The sequence below is a fragment of the Falco cherrug genome, chromosome 15 (assembly GCF_023634085.1).
Source record: "Falco cherrug isolate bFalChe1 chromosome 15, bFalChe1.pri, whole genome shotgun sequence".
NCBI lineage: Eukaryota > Metazoa > Chordata > Aves > Falconiformes > Falconidae > Falco > Falco cherrug.
Genome location: NC_073711.1, coordinates 15,672,622 through 15,692,886, shown reverse-complemented (window position 1 = coordinate 15,692,886; position 20,265 = coordinate 15,672,622). Strand labels below are relative to the sequence as shown.

The 20,265-nt window shown below is 42.6% G+C and overlaps 1 protein-coding gene across 6 annotated transcripts in view; it reads right to left on the bottom strand.

The window, feature by feature from the left end:
* LOC102045848 (integrator complex subunit 6-like) overlaps positions 1 to 19,804 on the bottom strand; it is a 41,851-nt gene extending 22,047 nt beyond the window's left edge. For 4 of the 6 annotated variants that reach the window (XR_008735204.1, XR_008735203.1, XM_055727235.1 and 1 more), the window contains exons 1-3: positions 19,544 to 19,802; positions 19,370 to 19,447; positions 388 to 537 (exon numbers count right to left, since the gene is read on the bottom strand). Coding sequence is in view for 4 of the 6 variants with exons in the window: in XM_055727235.1 (XP_055583210.1) it covers positions 388 to 537; positions 19,370 to 19,447; positions 19,544 to 19,654 (339 nt within the window). In the remaining 2 variants the exon portion in view is untranslated. Of the gene's footprint in view, positions 1 to 387; positions 538 to 19,369; positions 19,448 to 19,543 lie in introns of all 6 variants that reach the window. The other 2 variants (XM_055727238.1, XM_055727239.1) reach the window with 1 other exon arrangement.
* Positions 19,805 to 20,265: the final 461 nt, after the last annotated feature.

Sequence of the window (20,265 nt, the reverse complement as noted above, 5' to 3'; positions counted from 1 at the left end):
GTGTGGAGCCAAACAGAACTGTACAAGATGTGCTACTCTGCACTCACACACCCATCCTAAAGACATTTGTAGAATTACGAGTCTTTTTTCCTCCAGTAACAGTATGAAACCCCTCCAGCTCACAAAAGTGGCCTATAAATTGGTAGTAATACAGAGAACTCAGAAACTCATGATGACAGTGGGGCAAAAGCAAAAGAACTGGACCCTTCAAACGTGAGAGGGGGGGAAGCCAGGGCATTTAACTACAGATAATGTAAAAATCCAACATTTAAGAAAAAAAAAAAAAAAACTCAAAAACAAACTTGAACCACCAAACCCCCTCTCCCACTAGAATTTCAAGAAACATAGAAAAAGTAAAAGACTGAAGACTACAAACAGATTTATTACCTGTCCATAGTTGTCTATTCCAGACACTAATCTATTGAGATTTAGCAAGTCAAATGATGACCTGAGTGCCTGACCAAGGGTTGTCAGTCCTGAAGCCTGCAGATTTTTCAGTTCATTCATAAACGTTGCGTGGTTTTCCTTCCATCCAGCCTATACATAAAACAAAAAAACCTTATTAGTTATTCTAGCAACAAGCTGAAATCAACTGCAAGTTATTTCCCCATCAAAAATTGTATTCCTGATTAATGGATACACTACATCATTCACATGCTACACGCACCTAATCCACACATGCACAACTTGATGTGAAATATACAGTTAAGCCTATAACGGGAGGCTTGCAGAACACTCACTGTCGAGCAATTGAACAAATCTGCAAATACCTATCTCTTACATTGAAAACTGCCGTAGAGGTGATGCAATTAATAGAAGTATTTGGATTTGGCATGTGAATATTTTAGAAGAAAGTGTCAAATCTAGAAATCAGAAATGCAGCTGCCAAAGTAATAGCTAAGATACAAGCAGCACAATGTTGCTGCTTCTTCAAATAAACACCCATTCCCCTTTCATCCTCTCCTCCATAAATTGAGGCTAGAGGGAAAGAAAGGATGTATTTGCAACATGTACTAATGCAGGACTTAGAAATTTAACTGTTAAAAAGAAGAAAGGTAAAGCAGCAGTAGCAACAGTGACGGTCACCTTTGCCCCCTTGTCACAGCCTCCCCTTCTCACAATTTCCCTAAGTGGGAAGCACGCAAGCATATGAATTTAGTAGAAGGAATATAAAAACAATAAACACCACAACCAAAAAAAAAAAACCATAATCAGCTATTTTTAGTATTACACGACTCTTGCTCAACTTTTCTTTTTTCTTGTACTTCCCCCCATCCCAGCCCTGCAGGCTCAGTTCATGCCTTTTAATGCGCTGTATCAAGCAACCTCTGTCACTTCTGCATTACAACTCCCCTGCCTTTCTCCTACCTCGGTATTTCAACTGCCAGCCTTCTAACCACACCCTTCTGTCCTTACTTCCCAACATAACATTTTCTATGGAGTAGTCACAAACACCCCACGTAACGCAGAACCAAATCACTGTTTAGTGTCTCAGTACCACAGCTTGAAATTTTGGAGGTCTTGAAAAAAGTTATTGCTGACAAAGCCCGCAGACCGTTCAAAGGAACAGCAAAAAGCGATGAAGATGGATCAGTCCTACCAAGCACTCTGGATCCTATGGCAAGCAGGGCTTACACACATCAGCATCAGCTGTGATTCACATTTCTCTTAAAAGTGGTACAGTGCAGGGTCAGGAAGCTATTTTAGAAAACACTAGCTCACAGGAAATTGGAAGAGGACTTAAGCTGCCTCAACTAAGAGAAACAAAGCTTGAAAATCCCAGCTCTTCACTCCATTATCAGCCTTGCTATCACATCATACTCTCCAAACCATTCTTGCAGTAAGCGAGCAGTGAATACACCCAGGCTCCACGAGGAATCCTAATTACACACATGCAGAGAGAATCATTTCAGACAGTCTGACTTTTGCTGGGACAATCTCTGAGCAATACATCCTCCAGGGTGAAGCAGACTCTCTCCTCCCTGGAGCACTGGGTTCAGTAGCAATCACCCGCTGACTATGCCATGCTGTTCAAGGACCTGAAAGGACAGATTTTCCTGTACTTTTTAAATCACTATATCCCACTTCAGTACACACACTGTGGACTGTGCAGGTGGTCACAGGGTAGACAAGTTTAGAGCCCTAAATGAATACAGGAAAGGAATAGAAAGGAAGGACATGAGATGATCAATATCTGCTGCTGAGTTCTCAAGCCTGAGTTTTTCAGAATGAGGAATTATTATAAACAGGTACAAAAAAACCCCAGGTTTTGGTCAAGTTTAGCTCCCTGGACTAGTTCCTCAGGCTTTAGATTAGCACAAGAGAGACAGAAAACTCTGCAATGGAGTAAAGAACGAACACTTTCAGCAGGTCTGGCTTAGCTGTATCATCAAACTGCCCTTGAAGCTCAAAAGGAACAGTGTAGTTCGATCAGCCCGGTAATTCTTAATAAAACACCATCAACACCCACTCACAATGACAGCTTAACAAAATACAGCATCTCATCAGCTGAGCCACAGACAACTCCCCACATGTGCTTTCAGCCTAAGGCAAGAACAAAGTGCAAACGCAGGGTCATTGTTTTGAAGTCAAAGTGATTTAATGATCTTTTTTCAGAGAAAAAAACCCACCAAATCCCAACAAGATCATCTGTGTTATCCTGAAAAAGTCTGTCTTAAAACAATTTAAGTGAACAACTGCAAAAGATGTTTTTGCATGAATTCTATGAACCCCTAGATGTAGGTAAAACTGCTTCATTTTGTCTGGTAAAAACACCTATCAAATGAGTTCAGCTCCTTGGGAATAGCCAGGCTACAGTTCAAATGGTGTTTTCCAGCAAAGACTGCTGTTTCAGTCACTTTGTTGGAAAAGCACATGGGGAAATAAAACATTTACAAAGGAAACTCTATTCCCAGCCTACAACTCTTGATTTGAATTCTAACGAATTTAAGAGTATTTCTTTGTAAAATAACCAGCAACAGTCTTCACTGATATTTGGAGATTCTGGTGCTCTCCCATCTAACAATGTTTGCTCAGCTTCCAACTCCTACTGTGTTTGATCTAGCTGCAGTGTGGTCAACTGCCTGCAAAACATGTTGCCATTTTTCCCATGCATAAAACTAAGCAAGCTGAAGGTATGAGGAGCAGCTGATCACCACTGATCTGGCCTTCTAAGAAAACTACTTTTCATCTTCCAGCCTCTCACAGGATCTCTACAGATAAACCCTGAGGAGAGCCGCACCTTTTAAACAAACAGACTTAACACTGAAGAACAACTCGTTAGAGAACAGCAGCAGCAAATGCAAGATTTCCTAATTCCATACCCAGTTTTAAAGGAAGGTACAATTAGCTGATGTACTACATTCTCTACCTTATACTCAAAACAACCTTCTTGAATTAAAAATACCGAAATCAATGACAAGAAGATCTACTTCCATAAAATGTTTTTTCCAGAAAGACTCAAGCCAATGTACATAATTCAACATGTATTTCAGGGACAGAAACTCCAGCCCCAAAGAACTCTGTATATTCTCCTCTCCATACATACAGTAGGATCGTTCTTAGAGCAAAATAAAAAGAATCAAGTATGTAACACAGAGCATATTCATGAGTTCAACAAAGCACTTTAAAGTGATTAAATAATTATCCTTCCTAAATTCAAATATTGCCACTAACGCTGCTTAGAAAAAGCACTGCTTTAATGTAGCACTGCTTCCACTTGCCAGCAGAAACAGTAACGACCAAAAAACCCCACCAACCAAAAAAACCCAACCAAAACCCCACAACCTTAGAGGACCAAATACAAACATATTCTGCAAAAACATGTATTCTCTACAGGTCAGTAATTAGTAAGTCAGAAGTAAACATTATGAACCAATTATAACATTGAGATTAATTTCTCATAATCTTCAATATTGCATTCCTACTTACTCACTTTTATGCCCAGAATTTATTAATAGCAAATCTGAGCAGCCTTTACCTTGCCATTATGTTACTAGCGTCTCCTTTGGCAATTTGTATGAACAAGTAATTTTAGTCTGTATCCACATACCAAAAGACCTTCAAACGTAGCGGGGGAAAAAAACAAGTATTATAAGCAAAAATCTCACCCTGTTTGCTTGTGCCAAGAACAGGCAAAAATGCACTGTCATTTAGCCGCCTGTGTTGACAACTGCAAGCTTTGGATACAATCCTATGAAACCCTGAGATCTGGAAGCAGCATACCACCTTCCAGCTCCTGGCTTCAGCTTTGCAAGCAAATCATACTGAAAAAAATTATGTACTTAAAAAGTAACGTTTCTTTTTCTGATTAGACAAATCCATGCCCTGCTCTATTTCACCATACAGCTACAGAAACACTTCAGCTGCTTCAAGAAGCAGGCACAGTCAAAATAGCTGATTTTGGCAGCAAAATAGGCCCAGATTATGTAGCATTCAGACAAACACCAAGGTGAAAAATCTAGTGAAGAAGAGGTCTTATTTACACCAACCAGAACCAGGATTAACTGAACATCAAAAGGAACAGAGCTGAGCAGCAAAAGAAAGTCTCAATTCAGAATCAGCTTAAGACGACCTTCAAGATTTAAGAAAAACAACAGGAGATATCAGTTGCAAGGAGACAGGAAAAAGAACCTTGTAAAATGCTTGGGGAGGGGACACACAACATAACACCAAACACAGCCCACACTACCTTTATCACACAAAAGACAGCAATATCAAACTACAAGTAAAACATTACCAAGTTTTACGTATGTGTAACAAACGTGTTGTAATCTCAGCTACACTGGCTTAACTGTCATATTTACTGGTTTTATTGTAGTTTTTTTGGTTGGTCAGTTGTTGGTTTGTTGTTTGGTTTTTTTAAACTATACATTTCTGGGCAGCATGGTTGTTTCCAGCTATTTCTTAGCCTACAGGGGCAGACCCAGAGGCTGGGCATGAGAGCACAAGGTCCAAAGCAGAGTCTCCAGGTTTCACCAGCTCCATGAAATCCAGGGAGCTGGTGCTTTTGAGACTGCAAGTCTTCATCTTCAGTGCTTCTACAGGCAATGCCCAAAGATGGAGCTTATTGGCAAATGCCAGGCAATGCCAAAACTGTGCAGTTTAATGTCCAATGGATTGCTTACAGATCGGATTCAAAAAGTGTAACATTACTAAAAATAATCTTCCAAGTAAGAAGACAACCTGCAATCTAGCATGCCAATCACAACAGCCTTTATTACAGTAAGCACTCGGTATTTATTTAAACATACAGATTTTTAAAGTTCTGCTAATGTCTCCCTAAAAAGAAGAACTGCATTTCAGAAATTACAATTTCATTGAAGTATTTAAGTTGCTCAATAATTCAAGCCATTATTAAATGCACCCATCTTTGCAAAGTTGAGACTAGTTCAGGATAACATGCCTGTGGCATCCTAGGTTGTCAGTGACATCCGTTTGGAAAAAATAAGGCAAGAAAAAAATCCAGCTGCTGAAATCTGAAACTGTTCCTGCTATGGAATTTCCAAGTACTGTGGGAAGACAGTGAAACCAGCAGAGCATTTTGCCTTCCAAATAATCAGAACAGATAATTTTTACGTTGTATTATTCTTTTGGACTCCCTACATTGCAAGAGGCTGCTTCTCAAATACCAAAATACCTTCACCCCCTCTGCAATCTCCTGAACGCAGCCCCAGCATTGCTCAGTGGGTTCTGCAGCAGGGAATACCTGCTATGTAACTTAAGAGCTTCCCCTACCCCAGCTTCAGCAACTTTGGAAGAGGAATTCTAGCAAACACAAAGACTATCTTGATCACCCCAGTTTTGTTATGGCAAAACTTAGCAAAGGGGAGAGGAGGAGAGGTCCTGGGACCACGTGTCTCCCTGCCCCATAAAGGATGGGATAACGCTGCTTGGCAGTACAGAACAGCCAGTGCCCACTCTACCCTCATGTTTTATTTGATGTTCAGAGATTTAGTAGTTGGAAATAACACACAGTAGAAGAAAGGTACTGACTATGCTATAAACATTGTGTACATTTTTATTTAACACTTAGAAGTCCTAAAATAATTCAACATCATACAACCTGTATCACCTACTAATTTACCCTCACAAATTTTTGTCTGCACTGTGCAAATGGGGCAGAAGGAATAGCTCTAAGAGATACCTACAGATACTGACTCCCTTCCACATCCTCATGAATGCCACTTTTGAGGCAACAGAGCTCTCAGGTTCTGCCTGTAGCTCAGCTGCAGAGTAACTCTTCTCTCATTTCAGTACCTATGCTCTCTAGTTACTTTTATGCAACATACCAGCCCTGTCACTGCACAATATCAAACAGCCTTTAGTAAAGAAACTCGCAAGATCAATTCTTTTTTGTTCTTGGCACAGGACAGCATCACAACACCCACCTCTGAGATAGGAGATTAGCATACCTTCAGCACAGAATGATACTGGCACACAAGCCTGAAATCAGCTTATCATCGGGGCAGTACTGAACACAATGAGCCAGCTCGCATCCAGGCTGTACTGTCCTGGATTTGGAGGACTAGTGCTGGTGGGGGCACATCAGCAGATCTTAATGGTCTGATGCAAAGCTTGCAGGAAGAGGAGGAAGGTTTGATGGGACCAAGCCTGCTGCGTGCAATTGCTATCACTGTGTTAGGCTCTCCAGCACACTGTAAATCATTTCTATTAGTTCTATTCCCCACTCTTCCAGCCTCCTCTTGCCTTAGATAAGGGTTTGAATCACAGACAGCTTCTACCTCTATACTTCACTGGAACAAAGCAAGATTGTTTTGGCAATCTTTTTGGCAAAGGGCAAGGATGGATGAAAAGACAAATACATCTTCGTTAGCAAGCCAGGGTAGACTATCTTTAGACTTTCACATAGAAATCTCATTTTCCAGAACAGGGAACAGAGTTTCAGGGTAAAAATTAAGACATGAACCTGCTGCAGGCACAACAAAAACAAGCCCTGATCGCTCAAGCAGCGTATACCTATACACTGCTATTTACTATGAGACCAGCCTCACAAAAACCCACCTTCTCAGTTCTCTCATCTGAGGAGTATTTTAATGGAGAGTCAACTCACAGGTTTCCTAAATAAGCCCACACAGCTTTCAAGTACACTGAAGAGTCTACAAAAGCATCTCTTGGTCCTCCTTACATTACAGCTAGCGACCAACAGACTACCATTTTAAGGCTAAAGGGTTGTGAACAGCAAGCTAAGTGTTTCTTCCTGTGAAGTTATTTCTGCTGGGTTTGTAGGATGCATAAACCAAAACCTAGTGGTCAAGCACTGCTTTAAATCCAGCGTGGACTTCTTAATAAAAAAAATATTAATTTTTTAAAAAACACTTGCTTAAGTCCTAGTCACATAAAGTTACGTAAGTTTAATATATGTAAAACATCTCCAAGAGAACAGAGAAGCATAAACTGCTTTAATACATCTTTAGAAAAAATACATCTTTTTTTAAAAATAAAGACATTGAGTAGATTGTTCCTTTAATCCCACACAGCTGATATATTTTGACACCAGATTTTACCAGAAAGCTGTTACTTTGCTTGTCCACCATCTCCATCTACTTCCAAGCACCACAATTCTTCCCTTTTCTCTGGGACAGAGTACGTACCTCGGTAACAAACACAGAATCCCTCCTCCCCTCACCCACATTATATTTCCCTACGCAACTGGAAACGGCTTTAGTGCAAGGAAAAATGTGTCATGCACTGGCTACCTTTAGGCCAGCAAGCAGTACAGAACAAACAAGGCAGTTGTTTCTGAGGAGATGACAGCCATACAGCTGCATTTCCATATGGCGGCATTTCAGGGGGTTTACTTCACAAGAACTGTTCTATAGTCCTGTAGACTCAGCACTGCAGCTGGGGCGCTTCTTCCACTTTTACTTCATCTGAAAGCAATCCAGTTCTGACACTCCAAGGCAGGTCTGCAGGGTGAACTCAGGTGCACAGGAGAGCCCCTTCAACTGCCCATTTCTAAGCTGAACTCTCCTGTAGGTGCACCAAAGATTATTTCATTATAAATGAAAAATAGACTAGACCAGCTTGTTTTCTAAAGCATGTATTAGTGACCAAGATCAGAACTGCATTCTAGTCCATTATGTGCCAGTTGTTACGGACAGGCCATCAGTTACATCAATTACCTTGTATAGAAAAGAAGTATTTCCCCATGATACCTCAAAGAACAAACAAAAAAATCACACACTTAAGAAACAACCTTGGTCAAACCACATCATGTGATTCACTGTCCTTTTAAGATAAATTCAACATTAAAAAAAGATACAGAAATGCTTTTTCATCAAGAAGAATTCAAGATGTTCCTGTAGGAACAACTCACGGTATCCATGCAAAACACTAGTAGAGAGGTTCTTTAACTCCAGTTATGAAAGTAGTACTGAGGCCTCCTGTTAGTATTAGCATTTATACAGAAGCAGTACCTTCTCCTGTTAGAGACGTCTAACAGATGCTGCATGAACAACTCAAAGCTGGAAACTGTGCTTGGCATCAAGTGATAATAATAATCAATGCCAAGCAAGGAAGAAAAAAGCCTACTCTACCTTTTTATTTATTACCTGCTGCTCCTCCTTTAATCAGTCTCTGGATTTAGCTTTTTGGTCAACAATATTTCATGTGTTTTGACAGCTACTCTCACCACACTTCTTGCTGCACAAAGATGAAAGAACTACACATGAAGAAAGGGAAGTATAAATGCCAAAGAGATCACTTTATCACCTTGATCCAAAAAGCATTTTTTATTAAAATAAAGGAACACTATCCAGTTAAAAAAACACCTATTTCTGAGAAGCACTCAACAAACTAGAGTATTTCAGTACAGAGTTGAAGTAGAACAAACTATGTTTCACAGAATAGCTTAATGGAGAGGCAACACAGATGTAATCATACAATCCTACAAGCTCTAGTACAGCAAGCAAAACAAGAGGCTATGGGCTTCTGTTCAGAAACATAGCAGTCATTTTAGAAATACCATCACAGGCGCATCTAAAACAAACACTGTAGAGAGGACAACCATTGAAACATGGAGGTTTCAATCAAAAAAATCCACATTTACCCACAGCACCCATTGCTCTTCCAGACTATCAAACATGCTCCCAATGCCATTCAGCCCCCAGCTCTGTCCTTTGCCTGGTCCCTTCCTACTCTCAGCACAGCTGAAAAAATTGCAAGAAATAAAGGCAAGACCTAAGAGGTTACAAAATTTGGGCTATCAGGACAAGGTATTCTTCATGGCACATTTTTGGGAATTGAGTGGAAGAGAATTATTGATGATCTCTTTGCTTTACAGCCCAGAGCTGAGATGACACAGCATGATCCACACTCATTTTGAAAACTGTCACATTCCTCCCTGCTCCTTCCAAAAGCACATCACACAACTAGTGCAGCGCACCAAAGCACTACATATATTACAAGTTTACTTTGAATCTCAAGAACGTAACGAATCTAGAGGGGGTCATCTAATCAACCAATGTCCTTAATTCATGTCTGAAATGCTATCCAAGGAACTGCTGGAGGGGAAAAGAAAAAAAAAATATGACAGACTTCAGAGCACAAATTCAAATACTCACTGAAGGAACACAAATTGAGAAATTTTTTTTATTTATATTATTATTTAGCCTAGCAAATAACATCCATTTCACCTTCAAACCTGATACAGCAAAAATATGTTGGCGGAGTTGGTACCATAGCTGTAGTCAGTTTTGCATTTTTAGAGGAGGGTAAGTCACATCTTTCCTCTAGAGCTGGCCCGTTCAAAAATGACGATTCTGAGCTTCAGCTCTTTTGATTAAGGAGACACCCACTGCCTCACTCTACCCCACAGCATCCTGCATCCTTCTTCATGCTGGCCCAAGACAGTGCCCATGCGCATCCCCAGAGCTTGCTGGCTGCCTGCCGCCCAGCAGGACCAGCCCTGCTCCAGCCCAGGCTGCCCACCACGTCCCCAGCCGGTGAGCAACACCATCACGACACTTGGCAGCAGCAAAGGGCACCAAGTGTTCTGGTTCAACAGATGTAGATTTTCCCACAAAGCAGTCTAACTTTTTTTTTTTTCACCCCTTCTCTTTTCTTTTTGTTAACAAAAACTTATTAGCTCTACCACTAACATGCTATGAAGACCAATACTAATGCATTATTCCCACTTACAAGCAAAGCATAGCAACACCAGCTTAACTACACTGTAGATCTTTGTTTTCGGTCAAATTAGTTGTTCAACAACATCCACCTTATGAAAATGTGTATTTTTTTAAATGCTATTTTACACTTCAAAGAGTTTAAAAACATCTATGAAAACACAAGCAAATCAACAATCATCTTCATCTTTAAAAAGCAAAATTAAGGTGTTCTGGAGTGTTGATTTTGTAGCCTAGGATAATTATTTAACACATCTAGTGATGCTTTTGCTGGAGAGTCTGCATAGGAGCCCAAGCAAAGACTCATAATAACAGGGTAAAATGTGAGATTGGCCCTTTAGTTGCAAAAAGGAATATAGAGTAAGGGGGGGGGGAAAAAGCTATTTAAAAGAAAATAAGGCTCTGGTTTACTCATCTGGTAGTAAGTAGTTCTCAAGTTTCAGAGATTCTTGTAAATGCCAGATCCTACATGAAAAGAAACCATGTCTTTCAAATACTCTGCAGAGTGAATATATAGACCAATGCAAGTCTATGGGCACCTTACTAAAATCTTAACCCTACAACATGCTCCTTACAGCTGATGTCAATTAGTACACAGCTACTTTCTGACTATTCTAAAATTAGCAAGAAAAATGCAAAGCAAAAGATTTCTTTAAATTAGTAGATTTCTTTAAATTAGTACTTGCTATACTTTTTTTGGAGGGGGCAGAAATGTAAGAGTTACATACTACGTGGTACACTAAGAATAAAATTCAAGAAGGAAGAAAAAAATGCCAAGACTCTACATTCACAAGAGTGAATTACTTAACAATCTGCATTTAAATTCAGAACAGCAGCAACTGTTCTTTCAATTGATTTTTTTTGTAGTCTACGTTATTAAATAAAATCAGGGATACAAGCATTCAAAATATAGCAAGCGAAGAAGAGAGTCACTGAAGACTAGAGACATCCAGAATCTTCTCACAGGGCCCTTGGACTTGGCACTGCTCTTCCCTCCAAAAGCACTGATCTCCAGAAGACAAGTCACACAGTACAGAAATTACTTTCTCCCATTTAATTCCAACAGTCTGAAGTATGAAAACACTGTAGGAGACAGCACAAAGTTTTGTCCTTCCTTGTTCACAATAAGCTCAGAACACCACTCTTGCACCATTGCAGCAAATCAGGTATTTCTGGCAAGCTGTTTTGAAAAATACGCAAGTGTGAACATTGTAGAAGTGTCTGCAACCTTCAGCACCTTTTTCCATTGTTCCAGTGTGAGACAATCTGCACTTAATACGATGTTAGTTTTTCACAAAGCTTAAAAAGAATAAATGCCCATTTTCAAGATATCACAGAAATATTTTGGGCATATTTTTAGCTACACCACAAAACCAGGTTACAAGGCCTAGGCCTTCTGTAAATATCAACAAAAAAGAAGCCTTTAAAAAAAAAAAAACCAACAAACATGTGAAACTCAAATAGTAAACGCACAAAAGGGGAGGAGGCAGCCAATAAAGATTATACATGACAGGAACCACCAACTTCACAAAGCACCTTTCTTCTTATGGAACATCTCACTACAAAAATACAACCAGGGAGGATCCAGCCCAACTGTTTAATTCCACATTTTAAGCTTCTATTTTTAAAATAAAAGCGACCTTTGCACTGAGGATGAGTTAAGCCTCTTAGTGCAAACATATCTACTTTTGTCTAGTTTATCCTGTAGTCTTAAGGGCTTACATCTTTGAATGTGTCCAAGATCAAATAAAGAACCAAATAAAAAGATGAAAAAAATAAAATGGCCACAACAAATGGCTATGAACAACAGATACTGGTTTCCATTCAAAGCCTCTGGCATCTCATCAATAGTACAAAGCAGCAACCCACTTCAGATGAAAAAGCAAGCTTTTAGTTTGTAGGTTCCTGTAGAAACAGAGCAAGTTAAAATATCTTCATTAAGAATTAGCCTAGCAACACAGACTCTCCCTTCCCATGAAGACAGGTTGCAGGTGAAAGCACAAGTTCAAGTATTTAACTAACTTCAAAAACCAATGATAAAAGTGACAGTCAACCAGAGTTCAGCTGATCACATTTATGATTAAGTTAATTTCTGAACTGCCCTTCCATTTAAAATAGATTCCTTTCAGAACCTTAATCACCTTTTTGCAATTTTTAAAGAGAAAGGTACATTACCATGTACAAAATCTCTCACTATAGCGCTTTCTCCTCATCACACCCCTGGCTGCAAAAGGCCATTTACTACAACTCACAAACAAAAGGCGGACAGCAAGCAGCAGTCACTCAGGACAGGGAGAAAGTAAGACTAGCATGCTTATGAATGTTTAAAAGCATTTTAACATGCTTTGCACTTACTCAATATGTTGTCTCTCAAGAAAGGCAACATGCTTTTTAAAGGATGCTCTCTATTGGAATTCTTTTAGTACCTTTATAAGCTAAAAGGAGCTACAATACTGTATTGCATGCTTGCTACAGGGATGCCAACCGATAATTCTCAAGTCTGTAGTAAAATAGGGTTTTTTTTTCAGATTACGAGACATGCGCTACAGTATATAAAATAAAACCTACCACATGCATCAACAAGAACCGTTTAACTATCTGGCCTTGCCTGTCCAACTCAAAAATAGATGCTTAATGGGAAAAAAAAAAATCTTTTTGCATGCATGCACACAGAGCACACACCATTCAAAAACTTAAGTGATAAGGCAGTTAAATAGAAAAGAGCACGTAAAATATGTTTGGTGGGGGATTCTTGAACAGTATTAAATGCATTTTATTTTGTCGTAAAAAAAGAACTAGACAATTAGGACTTGCATGAGTGCTTCTTAAACAATTAAGTGACTTCTGTTTCTTGTCTTAAATTCATTGTGTTTAGTAGAGGAAGAGCAATTGTTGGCTTTAACCTGCCAGTAGCTTATGCTGAAAGTCAGGCTTCCCAAAATGCACAAATTCCATGACAAAGCGCAAACCAAGCACAGTGGAAGATGTTACTGCAGGACTGGAGGAGAGGTGTGCTTAGTACTTACAGGCAATGGAAGCTGTTAAGTGTTCAGAAAAACAAAAACATTGCTATTACTGTCTCAAAATCTGTACAGTGGTAAAACAGTAATGGCTTGCTCCTTCTACTAAAGAAATACAGAACATAGCCTCCTGAATTAGTTATCAAGAATAGACACTGTGTATCCTATCTACACTTAAATCCACTTCTTCAGTACTATATGCTGCAGGGTTTTTTTAGTTTGTTTGGGGTGGGGGGGGTGGGGGAGTGTCCTTCCAACAATGCTTGGCTAGTGGGTTCACTTAGTTTGTACACTATTTACAGCGTATCTGAAGAGAAAGACAGGCCTCTCCCATTTACCTCAGCTTTCTTTCCCTTTTGCACCTCTCTGATAACAGCTTCCCTCCTGCCCCTGCAGCTGTTATCTACCTCGCACCAAACAATTCTGCCTGCATAACTCACTACCAACTTGTAAACCTCCAACCGTATTTCCAGCTGTTCATACATCCTTTTCCACAGCGTAGGTCAGACCACCAAGTACTTGCATTTGCCAAAAGCCAGACCTTTTGCATATAAAACCGATGGGTTTTTTGGTGTCTCAAGGTTCCTGTAAAAGTTTAAATTACTCCTGGATTTGCTACAGGTTAGCTTAGGTATTCCTCCGGTTTTCTTCCTTGACAGAAGTTAGAACACACACAAATGCATTTCCTATCACCTCAGGCAGCCTACATGATCTCTGCCTCAAACTCAACAGGTTTCACAGTTGGGTTTCTCTTTCTCCCTGCAGCTCAGGGTCAGAAGCTCCAAACTAATTTCTGGAAGAAACAGACAAATAGATCTCACATCTCTGTTTTGCAGCACAGTCCATTCATTTGCCACCTCCCTTTGCAGAGTCAGTGGTAACTGGGTACATTCTACACCAGCACAGCTTCTATGTGAAAGCAGAATTAAACAATGCAGGCAAAAGCTTTTGTGCCACTAAAAAGAAAAGGTAGTAGTCTCTCACCGAGTTTGACCTTATGGACTCCCAGTTTTGAAGCACTATTTTAGTACCATAAATGAACAGGTTATCCTCATATTAAGTACTCTTTGACAGATGCTTAAAAGAACCTTCTACAAATGCCTATTCCAGTGTCTAAAGTATCCCAATCCAACACCAAAATCAAACGTCATTGAGCTGCTACGCCTTATGAGAATTTTAGGAAAACAGAAGAGGTTGCTCAGAGCCCATCACAAAGGGCTGCTTCCACAAGACAGCTCTTTAGCACTGAAACATAGGTTCAGACTAGCAGGGAACAGCAACAGAACTGGAAGGCATCCTATCTATCAGCCCCAGCTTGCATTTCTCAAACAGTGAAGTGTTTCACACAAACTGTATTAAGTATTTTGAGCTACTTTTCAGACAGCTACGTACATATTTCTGCACTCAAATTCAGGGACCCTATTTTTATAGTGTAGTCACAAGTGACTCTTGAATTCAGTATAACACATCACAGAAAGAGGAAAAGACATGTCATTTCAGATTCAGCAGAGTAAGTTAAGTTCTTTAAGTCTGACTCGTGGTCAGATCATTTATGAAGATCATACTACAGAATCTCACAAAAACATAGAACAAAAGCCTTATTTCTGTGATCCTACCATAAATAATATTCCTCAAGCACTGAGGAAAGGCCATGTCACTGCCAACAGTCAGGTATCAGTCACAAGTGAACAGGGCAGTCCAGTTAATCAATAACTGCACACGAGACTACCATTGTTGCTTTTTCGCCTGGGCCTGAACTAGCCATTTGCAGCACAAATCCACAAGCAGACCACAAACTGGAGGATGTGAGGTTTAACAAAAATCAAGAAGTAAAAAAAAAAAAAAAAAAGGCGCCAAACCTTGCTTTCCTTTTTAAAAAATCCTTTTAAGTAGAGATTTTTGGAATAAGCTCCATTTACAAAGAAATCTAGGTAGATCCTGCTGAAAGCTCACTCCGCCTTTTCTGCATCACTGGAAAACAGGAAAAGCTTGGGGCGAGGGGGCAGATGAGAAGACTCTTCTCTTCTCCCTGTATTTCTGCTGTAGCACCACAACTTCAGGGAAAAAAAGATAACATTAAATGCCTTAAGATTCTGTCCATTTATACTGTAGCATATGCTTCGGTGTAGAGAAACACGTATTTTTGATAAAGGGAAAAAAATGCAGCTAAGAATGCTAAAAGTTTACATGACTTCAAAAAAAGCAACTGGGTGAATACATAGAAGAAGCCACAGAAGGCCCTTACTGACATACCACCCCTCAGCAAGGGTCTCTGAACCACAAACTGTGGGAGCCTGGGAAAGTGCTCTGCAGAACTCTCAGTAATGCGCTTGGCCTGTTTTCACCCTCCTTCCTAGGCAGTCGGAATCAGCTATGTTTTACAGCAAGGGATGACAAGGGTGGGACCAGCACACAGGGCTTGGAGGTACCACAATACCAGGTCAAAGCACAGATGGGATGGAGCAAGCTCCGAGTTCTAGCAGTCCCTGTATGTGAAGTCTTCAAAACAAGGACATACCAGGTACCGTATTAATTGAATCAGATAATGCATTTATCTCAGCTAGAAGGCCAAGAATTTCAAATACTGTGCCAGACAGCAAGCAACCCATTTTTCTCACCCAAGAGAACTGGATACACACAGAATAGATTCCTTCAATACCTACATTTAAGCTCTAGTGCTTTAATTGTATTAGACACCTGCCACATGCTACTGGTTACAAAGGAGTTTTACTATAGGTATCATTAGCCTCCCAAGTGTGCCACATAACCAAAATCAGAACAGACTGGCTCACTTCATTGTTGCTAACATGCCACTAGCCTGTGACAGACTCATTTGACAGCATCGTATTACAATTTTAATCCAAACACAGTGGAAGAAAAACACACTATAAACATTAGGCTGAGCATTCCTCATGAGTTAACATATTATTTTTCCTTCCTATTCCATAAAGTGAGAGTCTGACCCAACATTCAGCAGAAATTACATTATCTTTCCATTGACCTATACAGGATCACATCATTTGACAACTACAGATTTATATGTTTCATAACATGCTTTTAAAATATTAAATATTTGTCTCTTATCGGAGTGTATTTTGGAAGCAAATTAAGAGTTATAAATGGCTGCATCATAATTACTGTCACAAATCATTATCTATACATTACGTAACAACCAGGAGCAAAACAGCTGACAAGGTTCCAGAGGCATTTGCTGCGGGAGTGGAACCGAGATTCCTACCATCCCCATCTCCCTGTCCCCACCTCCCCAGGGCAGCACCCTGCCTCCTCTTTAGACACATGGCACCAGTTCCTTGCAGAGCCACACTACAAACTCAGAGACTAAATAGTCCCATTTTTAAAAAGCAGCACAAACAGAAAGCTATAGTTAATTAAAACACAAGCAACAGGTCTCCTAAATAATTTCAAACCCTCTATACTAAGGAGAGTTCCAAAAACATCACCTTGCATGTATTTTTAGGAAATCATTTGTGCAACAGCGGGATCCTTTCACTTAGCACAATACTACCATATGCATGTTGTTTTCTTGAGATAGTCTTGCTCATCAAAAGTGCACCAGTGCTGTTAATTTAAAACACTTTAAGGCTACACGTAAACAAATTCTGAAACAAAAAAAAAATTCACTCGTCTCACAGTTACTCCTGATCCAAGCTGAAGTTCCCATAATACCTCTACCTCCCAGGAAGTCTCAACTCCATACAAGATTATTACCCTCAGTTGCTTCACTGGTAACCTAAAGAACTATCTGTGAGGTTATATAATTTAATTAGTGTAAATCATGAAGAAAAAAAGACATTAAAGCAGCCACTAACCAAAACCTTACTGCACTTACTTGGAAAGCAGATTTGCAAAACATTCACTTGTCAAGTTTCTTTTCTCCTTCTCTAAATCAATCAAGAGAGATTAAGTGTCTGACTATAGCAGCGTTAGCAAAGAAACTAAACTTTATTTATTTTACAAGCATCTTTTGTAAAACATACAGAATATAGCCTAGATCAGAAAGTTTTCCTGGCCTAACTGTGGTTGTTAGAAAACACACGAGGAGCATCAAAAATACCAGTAAAAGGTCTTGAGAACATGTCTTCAAACAGGGGAAGAAATCATGCTGTTGCTGTAAAGCTTTGTCTGCTCTAGTAAGAGACACGATGACAGCCTAACCACACTAGTTTAAGCCATGAAGTCTTTACATAATAGTTCAACTGGAGTTGTAATCATAATTATTATAAATTTATTTGTTGGAGCCGCAGCCTGTTCCTACACAAGTTACTAAGTTTTGAAAAAATATTTTAAGACTGTTTAAGGTCAGATTTAAAAAAATCGGTATGCTAAAGATCGAAAAATAAATTCATAAGAAATGATGCTAGCAAGTTACAAGAACTACAATACTTTTTTTTTTTTTCCCCCTTGACCATTTACTGTATGTTAAACAAGATTGAATACTTTGATGGGTATCACACAGTCCCATTTATTTCAATTACTATTTACTAAAACTGGGAACACAGTCAGATGCTCATTAGTACATTAGAACGTACACAGATGCTCATTAAACGTAAGGATCTTCCTCAGCAAATCTGAGTACGTATGTGGTAATAACCTGTAGCATTACCACACACACTGCCAGCAGAAGAGTTTGGGGTTTTTTTTATTAAATCACCAGTATGCTTGCTGTCACTGCAGTGGAAAGGTTTCCTTCTCAAATGTAATACAGGTATACTTGCAAAATACCCAACACAAAACTAGGAGAAAAACCCCTTACAAATGTACAGTTCACACTGGGATAACAAAGATTTGGGTTTTGCATCCAGCCAGAAACATGGATGGGGGAAAGGATGCGTGTATTATGTCTAAAAAACCTCTCTCCTAGGCAGACCTAGGCTTTTTGACAGACAGCAGGTTTCTGTAACTCAAGAAGGATGGTTTCAGCTCACAGAAATAAGATTACTTCCACACCTTCTACCAAGGAAACAAAAGTTGCAGTAGCAAACAGTAAATACTGACTCACTAAATCACTCCTGTCACTTTGGAAAGCAGGCTGTACATTTTAGCTCTGTAAATATATTGCTGATGAAAGGAGCCAAGATTCATAGTTCCTGATAATTAAGTTTCCTCATTATCAAAGATGTCAATAGACAGCAGCAGTCAGCACACTTACTTTTAAAAGTTCTTCTCTTCCATAAGTTTTAGCTGGGGGATCTACAGAGGGTTCTCTTTTCTTCTCTGGGATGACCAGCAAGGAATTTTTTTTACACAAAACTCTTCGGCCCTGGCAGTACGGGCACAAGGCCCAGCGGTTACAACAACTACTGTCTTAGTCGTGGCAAACACAGCCCTAACCCAGGAGTGTTCAGGAAGGTTCTAAAGCTCCCACAGCGATGATGTTTCCTGTGGCACACTTTATTTGAATGTTTTAGATGAACGTTTCTACCAGCAAGTTGAAGGCTACGGTATAAGGGACACAGCGCCCCGATGTTTTTCTGCTCTTGGCATAACCTGTGGCGCAGTGGCCGTGACAAATGGCATGGGCCTGCCTGCCTCAGGGCCGAGGCGGGAGAAGCCAGCCCGGGCCCGCCGGGCCGCCACGGCCCCGCAGCGAGGTGCCCACCCGAGCCGCGGCCACGGGCCCCTCACGCCAAACCGGTGCAGGAGGGAGGGGGCAGCCCCAGCGTCGCCGCTTCTCCTCGCCGCGCACAGGCGGCAAACGGCGCCGGGCGCCTCCGTCCCGCGGGCGGAGCGGCGGGAGGTCCCGCGGATGTCAGGAGGGCGCTACCTCCCGCCGTGCCCCCGCAGCCCGGCCGGGACACCCCCACCCAACGGCTGCGAGAGGGCCGGGACCCGCGGCAGAGGCCCGAGGCGAGGCGCGGCCCCCGCCGGAGCCACCGCCTCACGGGAGGCGGTCGAGAAACGGCCGGGAAGGCGGAGCGGGGCCGGCCGCCCGCCTCCCTCGCCACGCCGGGGCGGTGAATCACGCTCCCGTCCGTCTCCTCCCCCCCCCTCCTCCATCTCAGCAGCGCCCTCAGCCTCTCTCCTCCATACAAAAGCAAAATGTCCGCCATCTTCACAGGCTGCTGCTGCCGCCGCCGGGCCGGACGGGGCTGCGCCGCGCCGCCGCCACGCCAAGGGCGGCCCCGCGGCGGGGCCGGGGCGGCCGCGGGGGTTCCGGGGTGGCCGCGGGGGGGTTATTACCTTGATGCAATAGGGCGGCTCGTCGAAGGTAACCAGCATGTACCTGTCGCCGCGGCTGGCCGGGTCCCGGGCCCGCAGCTGCGGAGAGAGCGGAGAGAAGCGGCGTGAGCGGGCGAAGGGGGCGACCGGGGCGGGGGCGGCGGCGGCGGCGGCCCCCCCCGGCCACGCACTCACCTTCATGAAGATCTCCACGGCGCCCTTGGCGATGTCCAGGTAGCTGGTGCCCAGATACGCCCGCTGGTTCATGGAGGCGGACGTGTCTATGAGGAAGAGGAGGATCGGCATGGTCCAGGCAGAGCCCCGGCCCGCCGGGCACCCCGCGGGGAGGAGGGAGGGGGGGGAGCGGCTCACTCGCTCCCCCTGGCCGGCCGGCCGCCTGTCCGTCCGCCCGCCCTCCCCGGCTCGGCTCCGGCTGCGGCCGCTGCGGCTCGGTACTGAGCTGCCTGTGTTCGCCGAGACTCAACTTCTCTTCCCTGAGCTTCCACCAGCACCATGTGACCAGCGCGCACGCCATTGGCTGCCAATTATACCGACATTTGCATATTCATGGCGGAGCGGGGGAGCGGGGAGGCGGCGGGGTGACGAGGGACGCGGGAGGCGCCGCCACCGGACCCCTGCGCGCGCGCGCGCGCCGCACCTGTCACCCCGCCCCGCCCCTCTGCGGGGCTCCCCGCCCCTCGCCCCAGGGGCGCCCCGCCCCGCGGGCTGCCCACGGCGGTCGGCGGCACCGCCGCCTCCCCACAGACCCCCGCCCCCCGCCCGCCCAGGTGACCGGCCGGTCCCTGCGGCTGAGTCACCGCGCGGCCGCCCTCTGGCCGGGCCGATGCCTCACACCTGCCCGCCGCGGCCCGGCATCGCCGCCCGCACAGCCCTCGACGACCGGGGAGCCCTGCTGT